Source organism: Caloenas nicobarica, chromosome 1, assembly GCF_036013445.1.
Source record: "Caloenas nicobarica isolate bCalNic1 chromosome 1, bCalNic1.hap1, whole genome shotgun sequence".
NCBI classification, from domain to species: Eukaryota; Metazoa; Chordata; class Aves; order Columbiformes; family Columbidae; genus Caloenas; species Caloenas nicobarica.
The window spans coordinates 77,966,385-77,990,226 of NC_088245.1; the positions used below are offsets into that span (position 1 = coordinate 77,966,385).

Genomic DNA, 23,842 nt, shown 5'->3' on the forward strand with positions numbered 1-23,842 from the left:
TTACCTACAGTGGGCTTAGTGTGAGCACAGTACTCCTCTCTGTGGTAGACTGTAATTATGTAGTTTACATATTTCTGTTTGGAATGAGCGGTAAGAAATGTCAGTGATCTAAGTATGGTCTTGAGGAGCATGATTAAAATCTGTATTTCTTCTTTTAGGTTGTCCATCACGACCCTTGCCGGGGAGGGGCAGGACAGTGGAACAGCTTGTTTAGATTTAAGCATTTGGCAACTGGAAACTACTTGGCTGCAGAGGTGAGAAGGTCAATTTAAATAAGTGGTTGTGTCCTGCCTAACCAGGTACTGTAAGTGTCCTGCTAATTCAGAACTGCCATAGTAAGTAGGTGCACAATGTAGATCTCCGAAAAGATCTCACACCAGGTCTGAATGGGGAGAACTGGAGATGCACTGCTGTGTCGTGCTGTGTTCTGCTGTGTTGCTGTTAGCTGAGGGTTGCAAGGAAAATTTTCTGAGCTACAGGACACTAGTATGTGAGTTCAAGAAAGCATCTAAACTTAATTTCAACTGTGCTGTCAAACCTTCAGTCTGCTGTTGTCATGGCAGCCAGGGCAAACACCACTGTTAAATATCCACCATATTTACACTGAAAATCCTGGGATTCATTTATCTCTCTGTTCCTGTTTGCTTTTGATTTTTGGAGTAGTGCTGTGATCAGTCAAATATTCTTCTTTGCTGGCTCAGGCAGCCATGTACAGTTTAAAGCTTTTGGAGTGGAACTGAATGCAAGGTAATCATTGAGCTTGATCAGACAAGTCTGTGTGCAAGCACTAGAACAGATACTCTGAACTGCTCCAGTTCAGGAGTTGTTGTTCCTTTTTTCCCTACAGTCTCCAGACTTCTTGAAAAAATGGTTTCTGTGGTGCCTATTTCAGTGTATGATCTCTGTCAGCCAGCACATGATCCAAGGCATCTCCGTCTTTTGTACAAACTTGAAGGACGAACTTGTGTATCGGTGTCATGACTATTAGTGTCATGCTAGTGCATTGTGATTATTCGCAGGTTGCAGTGTTCTGCTATAAAAATTGAATAAAGAATGTTCTGGGGAAGTCTTTGCCTCTTTTGGTGGAACAGAAGGTGCAAAAGGAGAAGGAAGATCTTGCAGTTTTTCTGGTTATTATCTGTTACTTACGGCAAAATAGTGTTGTGACTCCTCAAAAGAGTGGCTTAATATCTTTTAAGTCCCATAATTGTCCTTAAAAATAAAATAGGGCTTTTCACAAGGTGGAGTAATGCAGATAACACCAAGTTTATGAAATGGGATAGCCTTGGATATTTCCCTGGTTGCAAGAAGCTGTGAACTTTTTCCGTCATACCTAATCCATATTAGAACTGGTCTGTGTCCAAGTGATATCAATGGAATGAAACGTAGGAGTTTTTTCCACTGATTTAGTTAAGTCTGTGCAGGGTTGCTTATTTTGACTTATGCTTGGAAGCATGAGTGTGAAAATTTACAACAAGAGCCAGTTATAAATCACTATATGTTAGGGAATCCCTGAAAAAAGACTTGCTTTAACTGGATTGAATTACATTTACAGCAGGGCCACCTCTCTATGCAGACAACTCCTTATTATTCCTAGGATGCTGCTTTCACTTTCCAACTCCTGTCACAGCCTGCTCTGATTTCAGAATAAGAGCAAACAGGACCTATCAAACCTTTACTTATTTCTAATTATGTCGAAACATGAATGGTGGGCCACCAGGATAGGTACTGATATGATTTTCCACCTATGATTGAATGCAATTTGGATCTTTTCATTGGGTTTAGCAGTAGCTCACAGTGTGAGAAACTCGATAGGCCTGAGTGGCGAAGAGCATCATCCTTTTAAAGGCAGCGGGCCATTAACTGTGCTGCTCTATGCTGCTACCTCCGTACTGCAGCAATACTTCAGCTTGGCTGAAGCCAGCTGGCTTTATCGTGTAGTTAAGATAGGCTAATAAGAGCTAATTTTCAAGGGGCAATCAGTACTCCCACCTAAGAGATGGTTCAATTTTCCTCTCTGCTTACAGTGAGAGATGCTCCTAGTAGAAAGATTTTATTCAGACTAGCTACAATGATGGAGAGTCAGGAAAGGCATCAAGCCCTCTGGCTTATGGGCTTCCTTCTCCCACCATATCTCACTTGCTCATGGATTTTCAGGAGAAAAATCTTCAGGTGAAGTGGTGTCACACTACACTGAATGTCAGGCCTGAGCTTAGGTCTTTTCTACCTCTGGAAAGGAAATCGCCATTAGGAAGACTCATAATATGGAGAGTATAATTGGCAAAGTAGAGTGAGAGCTGGAAGAGCATTTGGGTTGAACAGAGGTGATATGCTGTGACTCGAGAGCAGCATTAGCTGCTGTATCTGTGAAGTGTAAAATACCTGCTGATGGAGATATTAAAGATACTGCTGTAATAAAAACCTGTGAACTGTATTTTACACAGTTCATATGTCAGGCACAACACACCAGTCAGACATACACATCGAAGATTTATGAACAGGCAGGCAGACACTTAGTGTGCGTGAGCTAACTTTAAATCAATTGGGCAAAGCTCTTGCAGCCCAGGAAAATTACTCATGGTATGGATTATCAATAGCGTCACACATTGCTATGACCTGATTTTGTTTAAGCTTCCATGATAAAGATATCTGGAGTGGAATAATAAGTACAAACACATAAACAAAATTCACAAATCTTTTAAGCATTCTGTTATTGGCTAATGATACAATTTCTGTCACAGTTTGAGCTATTGCAAATCAGGATTGATCACTGCTTATAACCATCTTTTCCTTACTTCATCCTTCTGTAAATCAGCTTGATGTGTACCATAGGGACTTCCGCAGCAGAATCTTCCATGGGTCGTCTCAGACAATTGAGCAGCAGTGTCCTTCGCCTGGGTGTCTCTTTTTGCTACTCCTCAGTTAGGCTTGTACCTTGTGTGAGCAGTGCTGGGCCTTCTCTTTTTCTCTGAGGCTTCCTGTGCCAGATATAACGGGACAGTCTGATTTGTGACTCGGTGGGTCACTACAGAGCCATGTAGTAAAGGGATACCAGTGCAGTTTGTTAAGGCCAGGGGATGATCCGGGGACTAAGAAAATTCAAGACACTTGCCCCAGAGAATTCAGGAATTTAAAACTAAGAAACCTAAAGTTTGTTTCAATACGACACGAAGTTTAAAAAAAATAGTTAGGCAATACAGTTGTTCAGTAAACAAAGCATATAGGTGAGTAGTTGTAAATCTAATTCTTGTAATCTTAAGAGAATGAAGTCAGGATGTGTAAGCCCTAGATTCCATGTTCCTCAGAATCACAATCAGTTGTCCAGCTTTTTTTGCCTTTCAAAGACTAGGGGTCCTCTGATACCTCTGGCTTCTGACACAGTCTCAAGTAGTATCGCTTCCTTTAATTCTCTTTCCACTTGGTGTTATGTAGGTTAGTTTTTATTAATATGCTTTGAAGTTCTTTAAGACCTACTAATACCATAAAGCAACCTAGACCCTACTACCAGACTATGGACTGAAGGTGAGCCACCCTGAAAGACTCGCTGCTAAAGGAGACCCAGTGGGAGAGACGTTTACTAATTGCACAGATGCGCACTGTCATTCCCCTACTACTGTGCATATCCTGGGGACACGGTCTGACACATCAGATGCATATCTGCATATCTCACACAGTTACTTAAGGAACAGGAGAGATATGCTGAAGGAAGGGTTTTATGTTCCGTGGTGAGACTTGGGACATCAGAAATCTGGATAGGTGGTAATGTCTCCTACATGCGTGGCATTTGGAAACCTGAAGCCGTTGGCTCAGACATTCCCAAAACATTGAAATCATTAAAAAATGAAACCAAATACTCAGCTGAAAAATTGCAAAGAGAAATTTTCTTCTTTGGAGACAGTGGGAGTTTTGCTGTTAGAGTCAGAAGGGCTTGATTTCACCCAAAAGAGCTGAGCCAGTTCCTGAGGAGGAGATTTAGACACTAAGCCACCAGCTAAGATCCAAGCTGCTGAGTTTTATTGTCATCTTCACAGAGTCAGCAGTCTTTTAGAAAAAGTTCTGTAGAAGATTCTTTTTTTAGCTCTGGTTACAGCAAAATGACCCAAGTGATTTTGAAGTTTTATATTTATCAAGAGAGGCTGTAAGGTTAGGTGAAAATTGGATGCTTCAAAGTAACAGAGACTTTCCCTTTTTTTTTTTTTTTTAAAGTCTTTGCAGTGCATGTACCACATGTAGAATGCACCCAAATCTCTCTGTATGTGAGAGCAAGCTGCAATTTACTGGAACAGCCTTGCAAATGCTGCCGGTTGGGACCACACAGCTGTGCCTTTCTCAGGAGCACACCTAACTGTTTCAATATTCTAATCACCAGGATAAAAATTTCTTTGAACTGGATATCAGCTTATCGATTGTGCTGAACCAAAGCATGCACCTTTAATATTGTTATTCATGTGTATAGCAGCTCCAGTTCTCTGATTTCTAAACTTGATAATCTCTACCGAAACTATTACCACTTGCTGTATTAGGATGTTAAACAGAAGTATGTGTGCCCATGCAAACACATATGCACATGCAAGAAATGCAGGATAAGTCTGTCATTTCGTATTAAACTTCTCAGGTGAGATGGATGTGGCTAGTATAATCACAGAATGTATATGCAAATATCAAATCACATGCTAGTCTCAGATATTGCAGTAGACAAGAGATAAGCCACAGTACATTGCTTGTGAAACGTGAACAGGCACAATGCAAAATTTGTGAGGAAAAATTTGTGATAATTCTGTTTTACTTGGTTGACTAGACTGAACTAGGTTTACTAGGTATCTTGGCCAAGATGTGGCAGTAAATCTGGTGAGGTAATTGTCTTTAACACTGAATTAACTGTACTATACTAAATGAATTAAGATAATGCAGGTAAGACAGCAGCCTTAATGTTTACCTTCTGTGATTCTGTAAAACTTTGTCCATAAAGCAGGATTCAAGTATTACTGTGTCTTCCAAAGTAGTGTATAGAGTACTGATGTTGCTCCAAAAGTTAATCTGTGCCCTGAAGCTCTTCTAGATGAATGAGAAGAGTGAGAACAAACTGGCCAATGCAATAGGTTGAAGCAGTGAGCTCAGAAGTAACCGCAGAACCAAACATACTTTTTCTGATTTTGCAGTGTGCTTCCTTCATTAAACTAAATTGTTGACCATATAAAGGCCCTCATTCAGCAAAACTCTAAGGAGTAGCCTTGTCTTTGAAGTCAGTGGAACATGAGTATTTACATGCTCAGGGGTCAAGGGTGTCTCAGATGCTGACCTGATGAGTCTGGACTTTCTCTGGCAGTTTTCACTTGTGCAGCCACCCACATTGACTATTGTAGGAGTGAAGCCTCCACGACAGCCACTTTTAACTTCTACATGTGAATATGCTTCATAAATGCCATGTACAGGATGGCTGGGATGGCAAGCTCTTTAGGATGATTGAGATGGCAAGCTCGTTAGCACATATTCTCGTGATGGACAAGTCACAGAGATGAAGCTGTCCACTACCTGGCTGCTTTGGGCAGAAGTAGCAATCTGATGTGCATCCCTGATGTGTGTCCCACCTGAAAACTCCTCTGGCTTTCTTACATGGTTGACTTTCTTCTTTCTGCGAGAGTGAAAGTGCAAGGTTTAAACTGTAAAATGGATCAACTCTGATCAGAGTTTTGTTCTAAACTCTTTTGTTAAAATCCCACATGAGACACACGTCCAACTTTGGGGTTATTTTAGCACTAGATTCTCAATGGAGTTTCTTTTGAAAGTAGGAACAATTGAAGCCAGTTGGCCTGATCAGCACAGGGTTACATGCATGTGAGATGAAATGACAATTATATGAACATTCTAAATTGAACAGGAAGTCCAGTCCAATCCACTGAGGCTTTAGTTCAGTGCTAAGAGCAGTGGCAACGTAGGCTTGCAGAAATGTCATGGTTCTGCAGGTATTTGATTGCTGCCCGTGACACAATGTGCTGTCCCTGAGGTGGTGTTCACACAGGCTTCAGGGTGCGGGGAGGAGGGAATAATCTGTGCTGTAAGCCAGGCCACTAGGCCAAGGCGTGGGTGCACAAGAGGTTGGGCTGGCTTAACGGGAACTGCTGAAGCCGGTATCAAAGGCCTTTGCCTTGTGGTACTGTCAGCTGAATTTCAGCTCGTGGTGGTGTGAACCACTTGCTGACAACCCTTGAATCAATGGCCAGAGAAAGTTACTTGCATGTCTCTTTCCTGAGTAATTTCTTCCCATATTACCTCGCTCTACTTTTCTGTCAAAATTGTCCGAGTTTCTTTTCAGAGAAGCTTATGTAGATCATTCACTTTAAACTGAGAACTGCTGTTAATCTTGGTTTACATTCCTTTAAATGGATTTCTGTTATGTCTTGGTATTAAATACATATATATATATATATTAAAAAAAAAAAAAAAATATATAAAAATATATATCATTATAATGTGCATTTATCTGGGTGGACAGAGTCATACCGTTCACAATAAGTTTAATCCTGTTGTAATAAGCACTTGATGTGGATCATGGTGAAGATAGCTGAGCACATGTTCAAGTTAATATTGATAGAAAATAATCCTCTTCTGCCTTCTGAATAGGACATAGTGAAGAAGTGGAGCTTGCTGCCACAAGAATAGAAAACAAAGCATTGAATGAGATTTTAAGAAAGATTACATATTTGTATGAGTAATAGTATCCTCAGCATTAGGTAAGATAAAAAAAAATGTAAAAGTGAAATAGTTCTTAAACTTGAGGCTATAAACTGGGATTAACCCCTTGAAGTCCTGGAGAAACTTTCTCTGTAGTTTTATGGACTTCTCCTTCATCTTGTTAAACTGCTGTGGAAAATGGAGTACTACATAGGATATTTTATTAAGGCAACTCAGATTGAATATTTGAAGGCCATAATTTAGGGCTTTTGATAGCCAGTTTTTGGAAATTGTGCTACTGACAGAGATCTTTTGTGTTCAGGAAGCAAAAAGGGACCACTGTTTGCCAGTGGTATTTTTTGGGGTGACATGGAAGTGAGCCTTTGCAGAAAAATTTATTCATCCACTGATTGTACAGCTCATGCAGAGGAGGAGAGCGTAGTGGTAAATGCTCTGTGGTTCCTTCTGGCTTTAGAAACAGGCACAAGGCTGGATAAAAATGGCCTTGTTTAAGATGCGCAGGGACTTTTTGCTCAAGGATAACAGTTTGTAAACTGGAGAAGGTACCAGGAGATGGCAGCATCCACCAAGGCCTCCACGCATCTGCTTTCACAAATTAATTTGTCGGTACTGCAGGACCTCCTTACCTGGAGATTGCTTCGAAGTCTTCTGTTTGAGTCTCTCTTTTCCAGTCTCTTCGTTAAATGTTAATACAGCATTCTGATTAGTTTATGTCTGTTGGGCTCAATGATTAAAGGTTCTTGTAAGGAAAAGGGCTTACCAAGGTGACAGGGTGAACTCAGCACCTTAAGCCTTATTTCTATTTTTCACTGTCTCATAGGAGGAGTGTGGTTTTGTTTTAAGGCTCTATAAGGAGTGAAGGATAATTTACAGCTGTGTGTGAAGAGATGGAAGAGATCCAGAGACTAGAGGAGGATGGATTACTGATTTACAGAGCCAGTCTGACCTGTTTCACAGACTTGGCTGTGGCTTTTTAAAGTGACAGAGTTAGAAGCTGTCCATTTAGCAAAACCCAGGGCTGGATTTTCCAAGGTTTTTAAGAATCTTGGGAAGACAGATAAATCTTTTGACCTGACTTGTCTTTACTTTGGTGGAAATTGGGAACAACATTTTTATCGGTCGGTGTGCAAATACCTTCCAAAATCTGGATCTTGGAGGAATGACTTTTTCCCCCAGCCAATGAGTTTTTCAGTAGTGATCTGTGAGCCTGTGTTCAGCTACGCTTTGTCAGTCCTATCTAAGTTGGCTGTGTTTGAGCCGTGTTTGTTTCCATACATGAGCTTTAGGAGGAAATGAAGTGTGAAGCCATTAATGTGGCGTTTATTGTCATTTAGTCATGATGGGGACTGCTTCTGTTATTAAAAATACAACATCTGCTGGTATTGCATTTTGATGTGTTCCAAAACAGCAAATGTAGACATGTGGTCTGTTCTTCAGCTCATTTTTTCGCTTATTATTTCAAGATTGTTTGAGGAGCTTTTGATGGATGTTTAGAAGGCTTCCCTGTTTGTTTTTTTATTGTCGTTGGGGGGTTCGTTTGTTCGTTTTTTAACAGTAGAAATTTCAGTAATGGCTAATTCAATCATTCTTAGTTATTTCTTCTAGGAGGACCACTGAAAGGCACATGGGATATTAATATTTAGAACATAATCCTTGAAGGTGTGAGGATGCTTCTTCATATAGCACGTGTTGGCATGGAGCTGCTGAAGCTCATATTGAGGTAACAGCCCAGCAGTCAGGTTAGACTAAAAGATCTCTTGGACATTTCTCCTTCTTTTGGCTTCCTCTGCAGAACGAGACGTGGCCGTGTGGGACTGAGCACCAGGTGCTGGTGGGTGGTCAGGTTCTCTGCCCTTGATCACAGTAGAAGCAAAGAGATTTCCCAGTCACTGCTCTCTCCTGGCCTAACGTAGAGCTTTATGTTGCGGCAGCTCCCGTTTATGCCACTGGTGTGAGACCTTTAAATCAGTGGTGATTTAGGTGTACCAAAGCACTGGCCTGCCATTGCTTAGACAGCAGCTAAAAAGCGGCAGCCATCAAGATGACCTATCCTTTCTTCTTATGACAAGAGTGAATATTTGGGACAGGAAGGTGCCAGAGCTGATTCTCCTCCCAGTTTTTGACTAGCAGATAGTACTCCACGTGGAGATGCCAGTCACTGTCCACTGTGCTTTCCTTGTGCTGCATGGGGGCCTGAAGCAGATAAGAAGATTCACGTCTCCCAGTGCTCCCTGGAAACTCATCTGATTTGCTACGACATCGCTCATGAGCAAAACAGCAGCAAATCCAATCCGGAAATGAAAGGATTTTTAAGATTTTTAAACTTTACTTGGATTATGATTATCAGGAACTTCGTGCCAATGCTGCGGCAGTGTTGAATAGGGTTTATCGAGGTAGAGTCATAGCTAGTCTTTCTCCAGTGAGTTAATAAGATGGCAAAAGTCCTTTGAATACCATTGAAGTCTTTGAAATTGTGCAAAAGTCCTTTAGATTTATCAAAAGCTAATCAGTACGACATTAACAAAGGACAAAACAAGCTTAATGAAGATTAAAGATTTGAGAAGTGTTGTTTTTTTTTTTTTTTGTGGTGGCTTTTTTTTTTCTGCAATGTTTGCCCTTGTTGATTGGGTAACAGACTATGTGTTAACAGGCTGATTATCAAATGAAATGGGAACTGTTTACGTGGGTTAAATTAGATCCTTTTATTCTTTGTATGTCATGGTTTCCTTCATAAATGTGGGTTTTAACCAAGTTGTTAAAATGCTTGCTCAGCTGAAATTTGGCAATCCAATTCTTTCCCTGACGAGATTTTAAAAATATCCTTTACCCAGTCAACATAATTTGATTAAAATCAGCAGGGGTGTTTCTTTCTCCAAACTGCTCTCTCCTTAATTGTGTCCAAAAATGGCCTGTTTGGATACTTTCTGTGCATTCCTGTGTCTAGGAAAGCAGCATTCAGTATAAAGGTGAAATCTCAAAGTATCCACAGTATGGACTGAGATTTATAATTCAGTTGTTGGATTGTAAAGCATATCTTACTACATGTATTAGTGAGAAGTTGTTCTGCTCAGTAGTAGAACCTTGGGAGCTTACGCAGTGTTAAAGTATTGAAAACTTTAAGACAGGGCTTTGACTAGCTTTAATCAGTAGAGACATCATCAGTAGAGATGACAGAGCCTTGGACTTCTGGCACTCAATCTAACAGAATACCTCTCAGGATTAACAGGGAAGTCGCATTCTTTGAGCACCAGATACCCGAAGTAACACACAAACACACATAGGTGAAAGTTGTCTTCCTACTATGCAGACTCTACAGGAGGATGTAAGGATTATGAGGATATTAGACAAAATTTCAGGAATGAGATTCCTTGCCCTTCCAAATAATTTTAACTAGAAATTGTTGTCTGTACCTCAGTTTTCCACTGGTAAAAGTTGGCTTCTCTTAGGTGTTTGTTACACATTCTCTCTACTGGGGGCCGTCTGGTGCTCCCGCAGTACTAGTATATTGGTATTTGTATACATTAATACTTCTACTCTTTTTACGTGACACTATGCACAAAGGCTGAACATGAAATGTATCTAAGAGACATTAATTTTGATATACTCAGCAGGACCACCTGCAACGCTGACTCTGACCTTCAGGCTCTTGCAGATACCCTGTGTAGATAGTGAGTTGGGAATTTGGCTTCTTAGAAAAGTGTGCAAGTAAATACAAGTTCTTTTTAGATTTAAAGAATGTATTATCGTCTCTGTAGTTGCAAATCTTTCTATGAGTGCCAAAATAGTCAATGATTTTAGTGTTCAAAATCATGATCTTGTGTCGTGGTGGTGGTGGCGGCCTTTTCATGGCACTGATTGTCCTTGTCTGCTGACAAGGTTGCTAGGCTGCTTCTTGCTTTCTAGACGCCTGCAAAGAATTTTAATCGATTTCATTAGCAATAAGGAAAAAATTATTAATGTTGTTATTTTCAAGGATTCTTTTGATTTGGAGGCTTATTGAAGAACATAGAGGTGATCTTACAGAAATCAGAAAAAGAAGTAGATTTTGGAAGGTTAAGACTATCACTGTGTCTATGGACAGCTCATTCTGCTGTACTTGGATATTGAAAAGGACTCAGAACAGGTGTTATATGACATATAACACTACATGATTTATGCCCCTCTACCTGGAGAATATAGTATCGGATGATAGCTAACACTCTGATTCTTCAGAGATGCTCAGCACCAACAACCTCAGCTGAAAGGAAAATGAAAGTGGCAGCTGCTCAGCACAGCTGAAAATGAGTCTGTGAACGTCAGCTCTAAAACTGCATTCCATCATGTTTATGGTTTAACATCAGCATCTCAAAACTTTCTCTAAACAACATCTTTTTAGTTTTATTATTTCTGTTATGGTGGGGCAAGAAAAAACCTAAATAAGGACACACTTCATTTTTCTTGGGAGCCTTCTGTCTCCCTCAGCCTCTGTCCACAAGTGAACTATTTTGGAAATTTGGGGGCAATCTAGTCATTTTTACAGTAGGCAAGAAGTGGTGTGGGAGAGAGATCTTCCTAGTTTCTTCTGTTGTTGCTATATTTTTTAAGCATCATTATGTTGAAAGCAAACAGCTGAAGAATAGCAGAATTCAAGGCCCAATTCAAACTGGGTAGATAACTGTATTCACTTGGGCTCTTCAGTGAAACGTGATGGATTTATTCCGTTTGTAGATCCAGTCCTCAGTGCATGATTCTCTGTGCTGAGTCTAGTAACAAACCTGAGATGACCTAGACTTTTTCTCGCTTGCTTACAACCAGCAGAATCTGAATGTAGGATAGAATTTTGCCTTTTTGTACCTTCTCTGCACCTGTGCTGAAAGGCCACTGTATATGGTTGTGACTAAGGAACACTATCTGATAATTTTGTCTATTCTTGATGGAGGACCAAAGGCAGAGTACTGAGCTTGGCTATTAGAATTATTTTAAGGTGTCAGGTGAACAAATGTAATGCTGAAAGAAGTGTGAGAACTTATGAAGAAACCGAAGCTGTATGAAAACAGTTACATACATATGTATACCTACATGTATGTATATATGTGTATCTCCTAGTTGTCTGTTGTTCAGTGTTCATCTCCCATCCCTGTTGCTCTATAACAGAAGTAGGTGGGCGTTGGAGCTAGGAGACTGTGTGAAAATGTCATGGAGGAGCAACATGCAAGATTTGGGATAGGTGTCAATGCAGGGAGGAAAGTAGACTCTCTAGATTTGTGAAGGTAACAGAGTGGCTAACGCAAATACTGAAATGAAGACAGGAGAATAAAATTTTGGTCATTGGAACAGGCTGCCCAGGGAAGTGGTGGAGTCACCATCCCTGGAGGTGTTTTAAAGGCGTTTAGACGAGGTTCTTAGGAACATGGTTTAGTGCTAGAGTTAGGTTATGGTTGGACTCGATGATCCTCAGGGTCTCTTCCAACTGAAGTGATTCTATGATTCTATGATTTCCATGTCAGCACATAAGTCATGACACAGAGGGAAGGTATTTTCAGCAATTTTAGGAATATCGAAAAGTTTTCCTCCTTTCTTCAGGCTTGTGATGTGGAGAGTAACTGGCTTTTTTGGGTGAAGGAATATAAATGATACAGTATTAAGAAAAACCTTATAAACTTAAAACGTCTTCACAATAGTTGTTTGTGTGATGTTAGATGTGCGATGATATGATACTGAAAAGTTTTACTGGGGTTTGTTCAGCTTGTCCTGTGCAATTCACTTCTGGCTCTTCCACACTGGTAATGCCAAATTCAAGCCAAGAACATGACTGTACTTCTCTGTAAGATGTGTAGACACTGTCGTTGCTTAAAAACTGAATTACCTTATGTAACTAATAATTTTACTTCAGCATTTTCAACATGTTGAAGGCATATCCTGTGTCAGGGAATATGGTAAATATGGAGGCAAAATTGTTTCATTATGTAAGTCAAATCTTTTGCAGACAGTGTGTGGGTGTATGTGTGTTTGTTTATTTGAGTATGTATCTGCCTACATAATCCCTCATCTTCTAGTCTACATATTTCCCTTGTCAAAAGTAAAATAATATTAAACACTCTTAAATAGTAATACTTTGCACTTACTATTATATAGTGTCTTTCATCCAAACTCCACATACTACTTCAGTTACTAATTAATACTCAATAATCCTGGTATGACATAGAAAGTATTATCCCCATTAATAGTGATTAAACAGGATCACAGGGTAATTAAACACTTGTCTGTAGTGGCATTGCCATTCCTGTTTCAAAGATGTGTTTATTCCAAGTTCACTGTCTTCCTGTAACATCTTAGTAGACATGAGGCATGTTATATTTTATCTCAGTATATCTGCTCAAGGTCAATTCTGCAAGTGGTTGCGTGTGTATGTGTGTGGGTGACTGTAACTTGCTGTGTTTAGATTAGTAACTATCTGTGCTTTCTCCATCACTCTTTTTGGTTTAGGTAATTTGAGATTCTTGTCTTGAGTTAACAAGCTTGATTGCAAGATGTGCTTTTTTTGAAGGGAGGACATAGCCCGTTAAGTCAGTCAGAAATTGAATTGGTAATTCTTATACTCTTGTTCTCATTCTGCTTCTTCATACTCCACTGTCCTTTTGCAGGGTGGATACATAATAGAGAACTGAACCAATCCCTCTTCCCCCAGTTCTGAAATGTCTAAAAGCTATCAAGATAGTATTTGACTTCTTTTCTTTTCCAGCTTAACCCACACTATCCAGAAGGTAATAATGAAGGAAAAGCTTTGGTAAGTGGAATTTATATGTTGCATGTAGTCTGGGAAATACTGTATCCTTACCCAAATACAGCCCAACATATGAAAGTCCTTCATTGCTTTCCTTTTATTGACATGTCACGGCTGCTGGGATTGTTTTCTGTACCCCATGTAAGCCAGGGTGCACCTCAGAACTGGTATTACAGGAACTTTTCCCTTGTATAAGGCAAATGATAGGAAAAATTCGAATTCTGCATCAAATTGGCATTAATTGGCTGCTGTTCTAGTTGGTGACTGCGGACATTAAATCTATTAATGCTTCTCAAATCAGATGTATTATTTCATGGCAAAACCCACCACCCTCTTTAGCAAGAAAGCAGGGACAAGCAGGTCTGGTTACTTCTGTGCTGGTACCAATTCAGAGGCTCTTGTAGTGAAGACAAGCCCCCTTGGGGCATGTTTGTGTGGCTCTAAATCTACGAACATGCTGAGACTTTTTATTGCCTGTATTGAATACATGCAAGCAGATATTCAGGCACAAGCTTAGTCTGAGCCCTTCAGGCAACTCTACAGTGACATCTGCACAAGAATCCAAGTTGTCCTTGCTGCAGTGTGGACAGGTTGGCCAGAGGCCTTATGGCCTTTGCCTAGGAGGCAACAACAGCCTTTGTCTTGTACAATGCCAAGAACATGCTAGCTAATTCCTGCTGATGAGGGAAGGCCAGACATGTTGTAGTTTATAACGTGTGAAGGAAGTGGAGTTAAAACCCTGGGGGAATCTTATTGAGACAACAAAGAGTCCAAAAAATAATCTTTCCTCCATCAAATTCGTGCGATTGCCTTGAAAAAGCTGAGATTTTCTTCAAAAGAATTCAATTTCGTTTCTTTCTGTTTGCCTTCTGGCTTTTGTTCTTTTAGGGGACACATATTCAAGTTTTTCTCTGCATGGGGAAGAATTTTGTATTTTTCATGAAATGAAACCCAGAATTCTTACATAATCACATGCCTTCAGGACTGCAATCTAAATAAAAATGGAGACTTTTGTAGGAGTTGGCAACATCAGTTTTCCATCTTCCCTGGTATTTGATAGTGATGGTCATATTGCAATAACAGCTAGGCCATCCAAAGAAATGAGAATTCTTTCTCATGAAAATATGGAAGTTCCACCAGTTGTTTCTCTTTTGTATTGGAATGTCACTTGAAGCCCTTGGAGCTTTCAAATGGAAATCGAGATAAGTTCTAGAATACCATAGGGAGTAGAGCGCTTCCTTGGAAATGCTTGGGTTCTTGCTCAGTAGAGCTTGTCTCATAGACGTGTGTCTGCGTTAACATCGTAGTTCACCTCATGATGGCACTTTTGAATCAAATCTGATTATTCCCTACTCCATGCAATTCACTTTGCAGAGCAATCTCAGAGCATGTAACCTTGTATTCTGTTGGATGAAGGTAAAAAGATACACACACCCCTGAAATGTATCTAATGTTCTCCAACCTTTCATGGGTGCCCAGGTCAGGAAACCAGACTCCAGCTAGTCTGAACTAAGACCTAGGAAAACATATGTGGGGTAGATGTTAGGTCCTCATCACCAAGGCTCCAATCCCATTGTACCATCCTATACTAATTTAGAGATGGTATGGGGTTTCCAGTTGTATCAATTCCAGTTCATCTAAATAGTTAAATATTCCCTGGACTGGGTGATGAAGAAGGCACAAGAGTAATCTGAACACGAATGTTAAAGGTGACTTCTCTAACAGTTTGGCATAATCCTCTTGAATATTGGTTTCAACCAAAAACCCAGACCTAAGAAATCAGATTAAACAAATACTTCAAATGAAAATTTAATAAAAACTGATTGAGGATCAAAACTGATGCGTCTGTGGAAATTTTAGTTTACACAGTCAGCACTTCCTTGTGAAAAAAGTTTTGTGAAAGAACTAATTATTTGGTAACACCTCCATGTAAATCGAAGCCTACAGGCACTTTTAGCATGGTAGAAAACCTTTTGCATCCTTCACCCCTTTCTAGTCTTGTTGGAAATAGCATGAGCCAGCAATGGCTGTTTGAAGCCTTCTTTCTGGCCTCGAGTGATTGAGCAGGAAAGCTTCACATCCCCGTGCAGGAATTTCTTTTATGTTACAATGATGCAGTGTTTTGTATTATCCCTCAGAAGCGGAAGAATCTCATAATATTTGGAGTTCTTTAAGGGCCAGCTGTATCAGTCTTGTATCCAATATGCACATAACCTAAAGCACACATGCTTTCTTTGCTCCATGGTTTTCACTTAGTATTTCTTCTGCCAGGTGACTGCCTAACTGATTCACTGCAAAGGCATCTTCTTTTTCATCTTTTGAAGCGATTAATTTTGAAATACTACCTGTGAAGTAAATTTCCTCTAGAAGGGGAGGTGGAAGTGGACCTACCCCGGCAAAATTTGAAGTCTGAGTAGCAGGGAAATGGGAGGTGCACACTTGAATTGTTTCAGCTGAAGGAAGAAACTGAGCCTGCAGCCTGTGTTTTGCTTTTCTCTGCTAGTCTGTTGGGTAAAACGGTACCAGCTCCTTCTCTGTCATCTGGGTTTTAAAGGTGACACAGCCATCTGTGCGTTTCGTGCCAGCCCTTAACTCCTAAATTTGCAGTGGGGCTTCCTGTGCATGTTCACTGCCTGGTTTACAAGTCCCGATCACAGTTGCTTAGGCAACTGAATTTAAGGAAGCAGCAACGGAGAAGGATTTTCCGTGGTGCAGTGGTGGGCACAGGCACCCAGGTTCTGCCTAAGTGCATCTTTTCTGCCTTGCCTTAAGTCACTCAAGAGTCTGAAAGAGTTTTGGTTCTGGAGAACATAAATATTACTGGAAGTCACTAGGACTTTTGTTCCCAGGCATTAAAGATGTGTTTGGACTGCAGTTCATTGTTCATTTTTGGCCTGCTTCTTGAGAATCCAGCCAAATTGTCTTTGAAACACTGCTTTTATTTCTGGTAAAATTTGGCTTTACAATCGAGCTGATTAATATTGTTTGTATCTATTTTTCTGACATCTAAACTCCAGAAGATTTTTTTTAATGGGAAGACCTTTCTGTGATTTAAAGGCTTTATCAAAAAAAGGCTTCTTCATAGAATCATAGAATGGTTTGAGTTGGAAGTGATCTCAAAGATCATCTAGTTCCACTCCTCTTGCCATGGGCAGGGACACCTTCCACTAGAGCAGGTTGCTCAAAGCCCCATCCAACCTGGTCTTGAACACTTCCAGGGATGGGGCATCCACAGCTTTTCTGGGCAACCTGTTCCAGTGCCTCACCACTCTCACGGTGAAGAATTTCTTCCTTATATCTAATCTAAATGTACTCTCTTTCAGTTTGAAGTCATTATCCCATGTTCTATCACTACAGACCCTTGTAAAAAGTCCCTCTCCAGCTTTCTTGTAGGTTCCCTTTAGGCACTGGAAGGCTGCTAGAAGGTCTCCCTGGAGCCTTTTCTTCTCCAGGCGGAACAAGCCCGACTCTCTCATCCTGTCTTCATAGGAGAGGTGTTCCAGCCCTCTGATCATCTTCATGGCCCTCCTCTGGACTTGCTCCAACAGGTCCATGTCCTTTTTATGTTGGGGGCCCCAGAGCTGCATGCAGGACTCCAGGTGGGGTCTCATGAGAGTGGAGTAGATGGGGAGAATCACCTCCCTTGACCTTCTGGTTGTGCTGCTTTTGATGCAGCCCGGGATACATACACTCTTAGTCTCTTGAAGCCTAGGAGATTGTAGTGTATCATGCATCAAAACTCAGTGCTGTGTGTTACAGCTCCTATTAAATCCAAAACTGGTGTGTTTTATGCTGCAAAGTAGTCTATTATTTCTAATCACAGAAATGTGCAGCATCCAGAACAACGCTATAAACATCAGGAAAATGTCAAGAACAGCTGGGAACCTGGCATTTGTTAGTGCCTTTGTGTTAAAGGCTGTCTTTGGATAGGTACCTTAACTCCATTTGTCTGCATTTTCCTGAGAGAGTGCTAGTCCTAACCAGTTCCAAACTGGCTTTTATTGTTGAGATTTTTCTTCGGATTGAGACTAGTATGCATTTACTTTTCCTGTAAAGAAGCCGGACAGTTCTTCCGTGGACTTCCAGGTGCAATTTGACATACCTCTGTTTGACATGCCTTCTGCTTATCTATATTTATGAATTCCAAATAACTCTGCAATTTGAAGTTTTCTTCCTTGCTTGCAATCCAGGTGATTTTTTTTGTCATAAACACTGGGAATTATTTTTTTAAATTTTTTTTTTTTTTTTTTACCTTGCAGCGACTAAGTTTGTATAATTAAAATTTTATGATGTGGGACACAGGTGATGCAGTTCAAGCAAGTAGAATAGCCTTGGGGAATTTATTGCTTTTCTAAAGGCTTGTTTAGGAATTAACCTGGCAATAAACAATCTGAAAAACTTTTTTTTTTTTTTTTTTTAAAGAGAACAAAGGAAGAAAAATCATCAGCTTTAAAATGGCAGTGTTTCTGCTTATATAAAGCCAGCAGTCAGACCACTTGAGAGGCTGGGGGGAGCAGAGGAGACAGGGATGCCGGCACATTATTATTCTGCTGCTGCACACAGGTCTGAATCAGCTCTGAGAGTGCATACATTGTTTTTTACAGAACATCTCTGGCTCCTAACAACAGAATTGCAACGTGATGTCTCTGCTAAAAATGCGATGACTCACAAATGAGTCAACAGTGAAGGTGTTACAGGAGGCTAACTGCTGTGCTGTCTGGCAGGGCTTTGTAACACGCAGGAGCAAGGCTGGCCATTAATTTACTCGACTTTCTTTTCATATAGAATTTTAAAAATCATCTAACCTATGGAGTTCTGCTCATATTACTGCTCTCTGAAAATGCTGGTTTTGTAAGAGCCTCCTAAACTGGGTTAACATATTGAGAATACCACATTGTACTGGATTTAACAGGCATTTTCAGAACTCTGGCTGCTATTAAATTTAATTTCTGCTGAAATCTATAGCGCAGCTTAATGTATTCATTCAGGAGCATGGCATTATCCTTGTCTTTCTCTATGCCACAAGAGGTGTCTTTACCTATTGGAATTGTAAATTGAGTTTCCAAAAGAAAACCTATTTCAGGTCTGTCATGTTTTTGTATTGCTTTTTGCAGCTGAAAGGCAGGCCCCTCCATAAGCAAAACTCCATGTAAATCTCCTGAATTTTAGGCATGATACGCAGTTGAGGTGAATAATGGGGATTTGGGTCACAATTACTAGCAAATTATACCAAGAGCTGTGAAGAAGGGTTATCTCCTGGGCTACGAGTCTCAAGAAAGACAAATCTGATAGTATCGGATAATTTTGTCTCTGATTACAGTATGGCATTTGTCTGCAGTTACATTAGATTTGCCCTTCAAATTGCAAACACAGTATTATGTCTCTTGGGTGGTTTGGTTTTTGTGGTTTTTTTACGCTTTGTTTCAAATCAGTATGATGCACTGCACATCGGTGGTGGTAGCCCAGGAGTTACGAACTTTGCTGTGAGGCTGGATCAGTATTTCCACTCCTCAGCAAAATGGCTGTTTGTTTTCACTAGCTAGGGCTCCTTTTTTTGAACTCTCAGCCTTCGCTTTCCTAGATGAGTCCATCCTGGAAGAGCGCTGGGGCGGCTGGCTGTATGGCAGGGGTGTTTTCGGTTCCCCCTCCTGTGTGTGCTTTGCTGCACGGCTGCAGAATGAGGCTGGTGACTGGGGGCGAACAGCCCTCTCCTTGGGTGGACGCTTGGGGTTTGCTGGGCAGAGCGGCCAGGCTCTGCTCTTTGTCTCACCTGGTGTTTGGACCACATCGTTCTTTTTGGAAGGTGTCGGTCCAGCTCCAGCCAGGCAGAAGAGGAGCTGAATGTGCATTTCCTACATCCTTGTAAGTGATTTAACTGGTGAATGATAGTGAGGTGATTTCTTCTTGGATACATACTCGATTTGACTTGTGACAGCCTGTCACTAGTTTGCCAGTAGTTTGGGACAATCAAAGCTATTTTTTTTTCTCAATGAATTTACTATTTGTTTATTTTATTTCTTGCACTTTTTCTCTATACTCTTAGCATGTAATTCACCTGCCTCTTTTTTTTTTTTTTTTTTTTTCCCCTGAAAGTAGTCTTTGAAGTGCTTTCCTTGGCTGTCACTGACCACAACATCACTATCTCTGAAACTGTTCATTGGCTTAATCTTCATACCGCTTTAAGCTGAATTTTCTTCTCTCTACATCTGAGTCCCTTTGTAGTTCTTTTCCTCCCTTCTCTTCGTTGAATCTGGTTTTGCTGGCTGCATCTGCTCATATGCGAGTCTCTTACCTCAGCAAATGTCATCTTGTTTTCATCTGCTTAGGAATGCAGTGCTTCTCCTGAGCTAATCATATTGTCTAATTAATTTGAAATAGCCTAATACTTTCACTTCTTTCCACGTCCTCATATAGACTCATGTGCTGATTCAATAATGGCTAGGTTAAGTGCAGATTCTGATGATCACTTACTAAGTTTAATTAATTGTAAGAAACTTTCTGTGTGCAAGTGTGTGTACGTTCTCACTCTCTCACAGAGGCATGTGCACGTGCACTCAGACATAAATTCAGACACAAATATAAATCCATGTATGTTCATATGTAGTGACAGTGTTGCCCTCTCTTATGCAATCTATATATGTAAGTTGTTTTCAGAGATGTCAAGTTCAGGCTCACTTATTGTTACATGTTTTTTTCCATGAGTAGTGCTTAACACTCATCATCCAGGTTGGGTTGTGAGGTGTGACTGAGGTCCTAAAATAATGCAATGAGGAGAGTTCTGAGGTTTGTGCTGAAGTCCAGTCTGGAAGAACTGTACAGTTCTTGTGCAGGTCTGACTTTGGTCAACAAAGCTTTGTGTTGCCATCAGCAGTATTACAGACACTGTCTTGCCCTCTGTTGAAGTGAACCTTCTATTTAGACTAAAAACTGGCTCTGGCTCATGTGCCAGATTTGATTTGACAGGTGCCAAGCCTGGTTGGCGGGATTTGTGCGCAATGAGCCAACCCTGTTCCTCAGTAGTATCTATATGATTGTTGGGGAGACTAGTGAGCGAGTGGAGTTAACCCCAAACTGCAGGATGAACTTCTCTATAGAGTCAGCATGAACTCCTGAAGCACAGGAGACCTGCCTTTGGCTTTGCTTCCTGTCATAGAAACCTCCACGTGTGTGTATACTCATGCTTCATGACCTATTGGAGAAGATTAGACATTATCTCATGAGTGAGTAAAAAAAAAAAAAAAAAATTCCTGACACAGGGTAGAATATGGTTTTAGATTTTGGTGTGTATTTTTCCCGGAGCCCCAGAGAAAAAAAATGCATGAAATTATCAAGTGCCCTACCTTTTTGTATACCAGCCTTTTCAGTTTGGAAATTATAGTAGAGTGGGTAGTTTCTGGGAAACCCTAACTAGATTTGAATCTAAGTCATGGAAAACATCAAAAAACCTGGATGCTGTTCAAAACTATCCTGTGCTATTGAACGCTTTACAGACCTCTTGAATTTTAAACTGGTGTTCCAGTTTTCCATTTTTGATTGGAAATTTAGGAAGTAGATTTTCATTTGATGATAGACACTGACTCACACCTATTAAGCTCTTAAGAGGATTCTCTGATAGTTTTCCTGCCTTTCCAGTTTGGGTCTCATCCTGAGTTTGTAAAACAAAATGTGTATGGAAGTCACAAAATGTTGGCTATTTTCTCAATCCTTGCATACAGGTTAAGTTTTTATGTGCAATTTTGTCTAATATTTTTGGATGTGGGGTGTAGAAGGGTGTGAGGACTGCCAAATAAGAGTTTACTCTTGTGCAAGACACAAGAGATGGTTCGCCTTTGTCTCAGCAAGCCTTCCACTCAAAAACTAGTGATAATATTCTAATCACTACATAAACTTAAGAAAAATTTCGGAGAGGATTTCTTCCTGTTTTTTTACCTCCTGTCTCTATCTTTCATAGAAATAATGGGATGGAAAGCTGGCATTTTTTAGGCTTGATAATGAAAAAATTGTTGTTTTGGAAGGATTCAAAAAAATGCCTTGAAATGAGACAATAACTAGCTATTTCTTACATAGTTTCACTCATCCTTGATTTTGTTGCTTAATCAATTGGCAATATGAATAATCAAAGCTTTGCCCTTGATTATCCCTTGCAGTTTGGCTTTAATCAAGGTACTAATGCAAAATGAGTACAGTCTAGCCTCTTTACAGTGCTTTGTACCTCTCTTCCCTAGTGGTGCACTATAAATCATAATAATAGTGTTCCAGGTTTCCAGTGTTTGATTTTCTCTTCTGGCTGTCTTCATTCCTCTTTTCCTTTTCCCCCCATGATATATGTTGTGTATGTGAAGGGCCCAGGACTGCCAGTCTCTTAATTGGTCATTAGTCTTTTGTAATATGTGTAACTCAACACCCCAGAGGAGCAGCTTTTACTTATGCCAGTAATTCTGTTGGTTGCTGCGTGGTTAAGGGCCCAAACTCTGAATTACTCCTTCAGGCAAACATACGTGCTTAGGGAAGGTAGCGTTCGGAGTCTGTGAAGACAAAGGTGTGTAGGTAACTAAAGACGAAGAGGGGTGCTCCGCGTGCCAGGTCACAAAATTCCCGTGGACCCTCGGTGGATGGCGGGAGGAAGGTCGCCACCTTGGATTCACAGGCCTCTCCTGAGGCACCAAGACAATGTTGTACCTGTCACTTGAAAGTTGGGCGCCTCCAAGGGAATGAACTTCTCCCGTGTCAGTGGGCACACTCTGTTGGATCCGGCCTCCAGTGTCTTATCAGCCCCTGCTAAGATTTCTGATAGACTCTAGCCGGTGCTTTGTGTGTCCCCCTGCTTCCCATGGCAAGTTGATCTTTGTGAAGCAGATAATCTGGCTCTTCCTGTTTGCAAAGTGTGCTGTTGTGATTCTGAGCATATGAGAGGCAGGGAAAAAGAGGCAAACTTAAAACAACTGTGGAATTAGGCGAATTGCTTACTTTTGTAATCCCCTTGCCCCTTGTAAAAATCCAGTTTTAATTAGTTCTCTTCTTTTAACCTTGGCCCTTTCCAAACCAGCAGTGTGTAGTTACATCTGTTGGGAGTGGAGGCTCTGCAGCTACCGCAGGTTTTTTGAAGCTGTAGGTGTCAAGTAATAATGTATACAGGACTGCAGTCTCTCTGTAGCTTGTGACCTCCTGTTGTTATAATGACTGTCTGAGACCCCATGTGCCTGGGGCAAAGTGCATCCTTCGGGTTACACACTCCAAAGCCAGTCATAGTACATTCTTACTAGAATGCAAAAAAAAAAAAACAAAAAATGCGAAAAAGTACAATTGAGAAGTATTACTTGTCTGCAAGGTAATTGGAGAATTTATAATGGGCCCTAATGCAAGCAAATAACCCTTGTGCCTAATCAGCAGAGAGACGGCGACCTTCCTGCTTCAAAGAAGAAACGCCAAGCAGGGGAGAAGATTATGTATACTTTGGTCTCTGTGCCACATGGAAATGACATCGCATCTCTCTTTGAACTGGATGCCACCACTCTTCAGAGAGCTGATTGCCTGGTTCCAAGGTAAAAAAAAAAAAAAAAAGAGCAAAAAATAGTGCTGCACTGACAGGGTTTCTTCCTAGCGTTATGCTGGTGAGTAAAGCAGAAAAAATCAAACATGAGCAAGTATTATCCTTCAGTTAAAATATGTGGAGTGTTCATGGGTAAACAAGGGATGTATAAAACATGATACTGCTGCTGTGACTGGGTAAAATAATTATAAAGATAAAACAAGTGACGCTTAAATAGAGTCTGTGAAGAGAAAAATAATGGGCTAAATATTGCACGGATATATATGAGGACAGAATTGAGCCCTGTGCACTGTTTGAAAAAAATGCACTACTAATAGATCTAACTTAGTTGTTCCCAACAAAATAATGTGTACGGTGAACTTGACTTCTGTTTACCTGACAGATCATGATGCCACTGAACACGTTTGTTATTCAAATGAATTCAGCAAGTGGCTTCTGGGTTTTAATTGTGAATATTTGAAATTGCAACTGTGTTGCTTGGCTGAGATTGGCTGGATAAGTCACATGGTGTTGGTTGTGACTGAATGGGCATACAGACACTTGGGGCTAGTTGTTACGAAGGTGGATTTTAAAGCTGGGTACCCACAAATACTGATGTATGCAGCTTTGAAGTGTATTTGCTATGCTAAGTGTTGCCAGGTAATTTACTTACTTGAATACTCAAGCACATCAGCACGAAAGGGAGACCGTGAATGAAGACCACAGTGAATATATTTAAAAAGTAGAATTCAGAGTAAAAACTATAATTGATTTCTCAGCTCTGCTTTTTAATAATGCCACAAATTATCATACGGAAAGAATTTAGAAGAATCTCATGTCTGCTCTTTGTTCACTTG

At 40.5% G+C, this 23,842-nt stretch overlaps 1 protein-coding gene across 1 annotated transcript in view; it reads left to right on the forward strand.

Moving 5' to 3' along the window:
* ITPR2 (inositol 1,4,5-trisphosphate receptor type 2) overlaps window positions 1-23,842 on the forward strand; it is a 273,845-nt gene that overhangs the window by 55,524 nt on the left and 194,479 nt on the right. Inside the window, exons 9-11 of the mRNA XM_065626844.1 lie at window positions 159-254; window positions 13,415-13,459; window positions 22,844-22,998. Of these exons, the coding sequence (XP_065482916.1) occupies window positions 159-254; window positions 13,415-13,459; window positions 22,844-22,998 (296 nt within the window). The remainder of the gene's footprint in view (window positions 1-158; window positions 255-13,414; window positions 13,460-22,843; window positions 22,999-23,842) is intronic.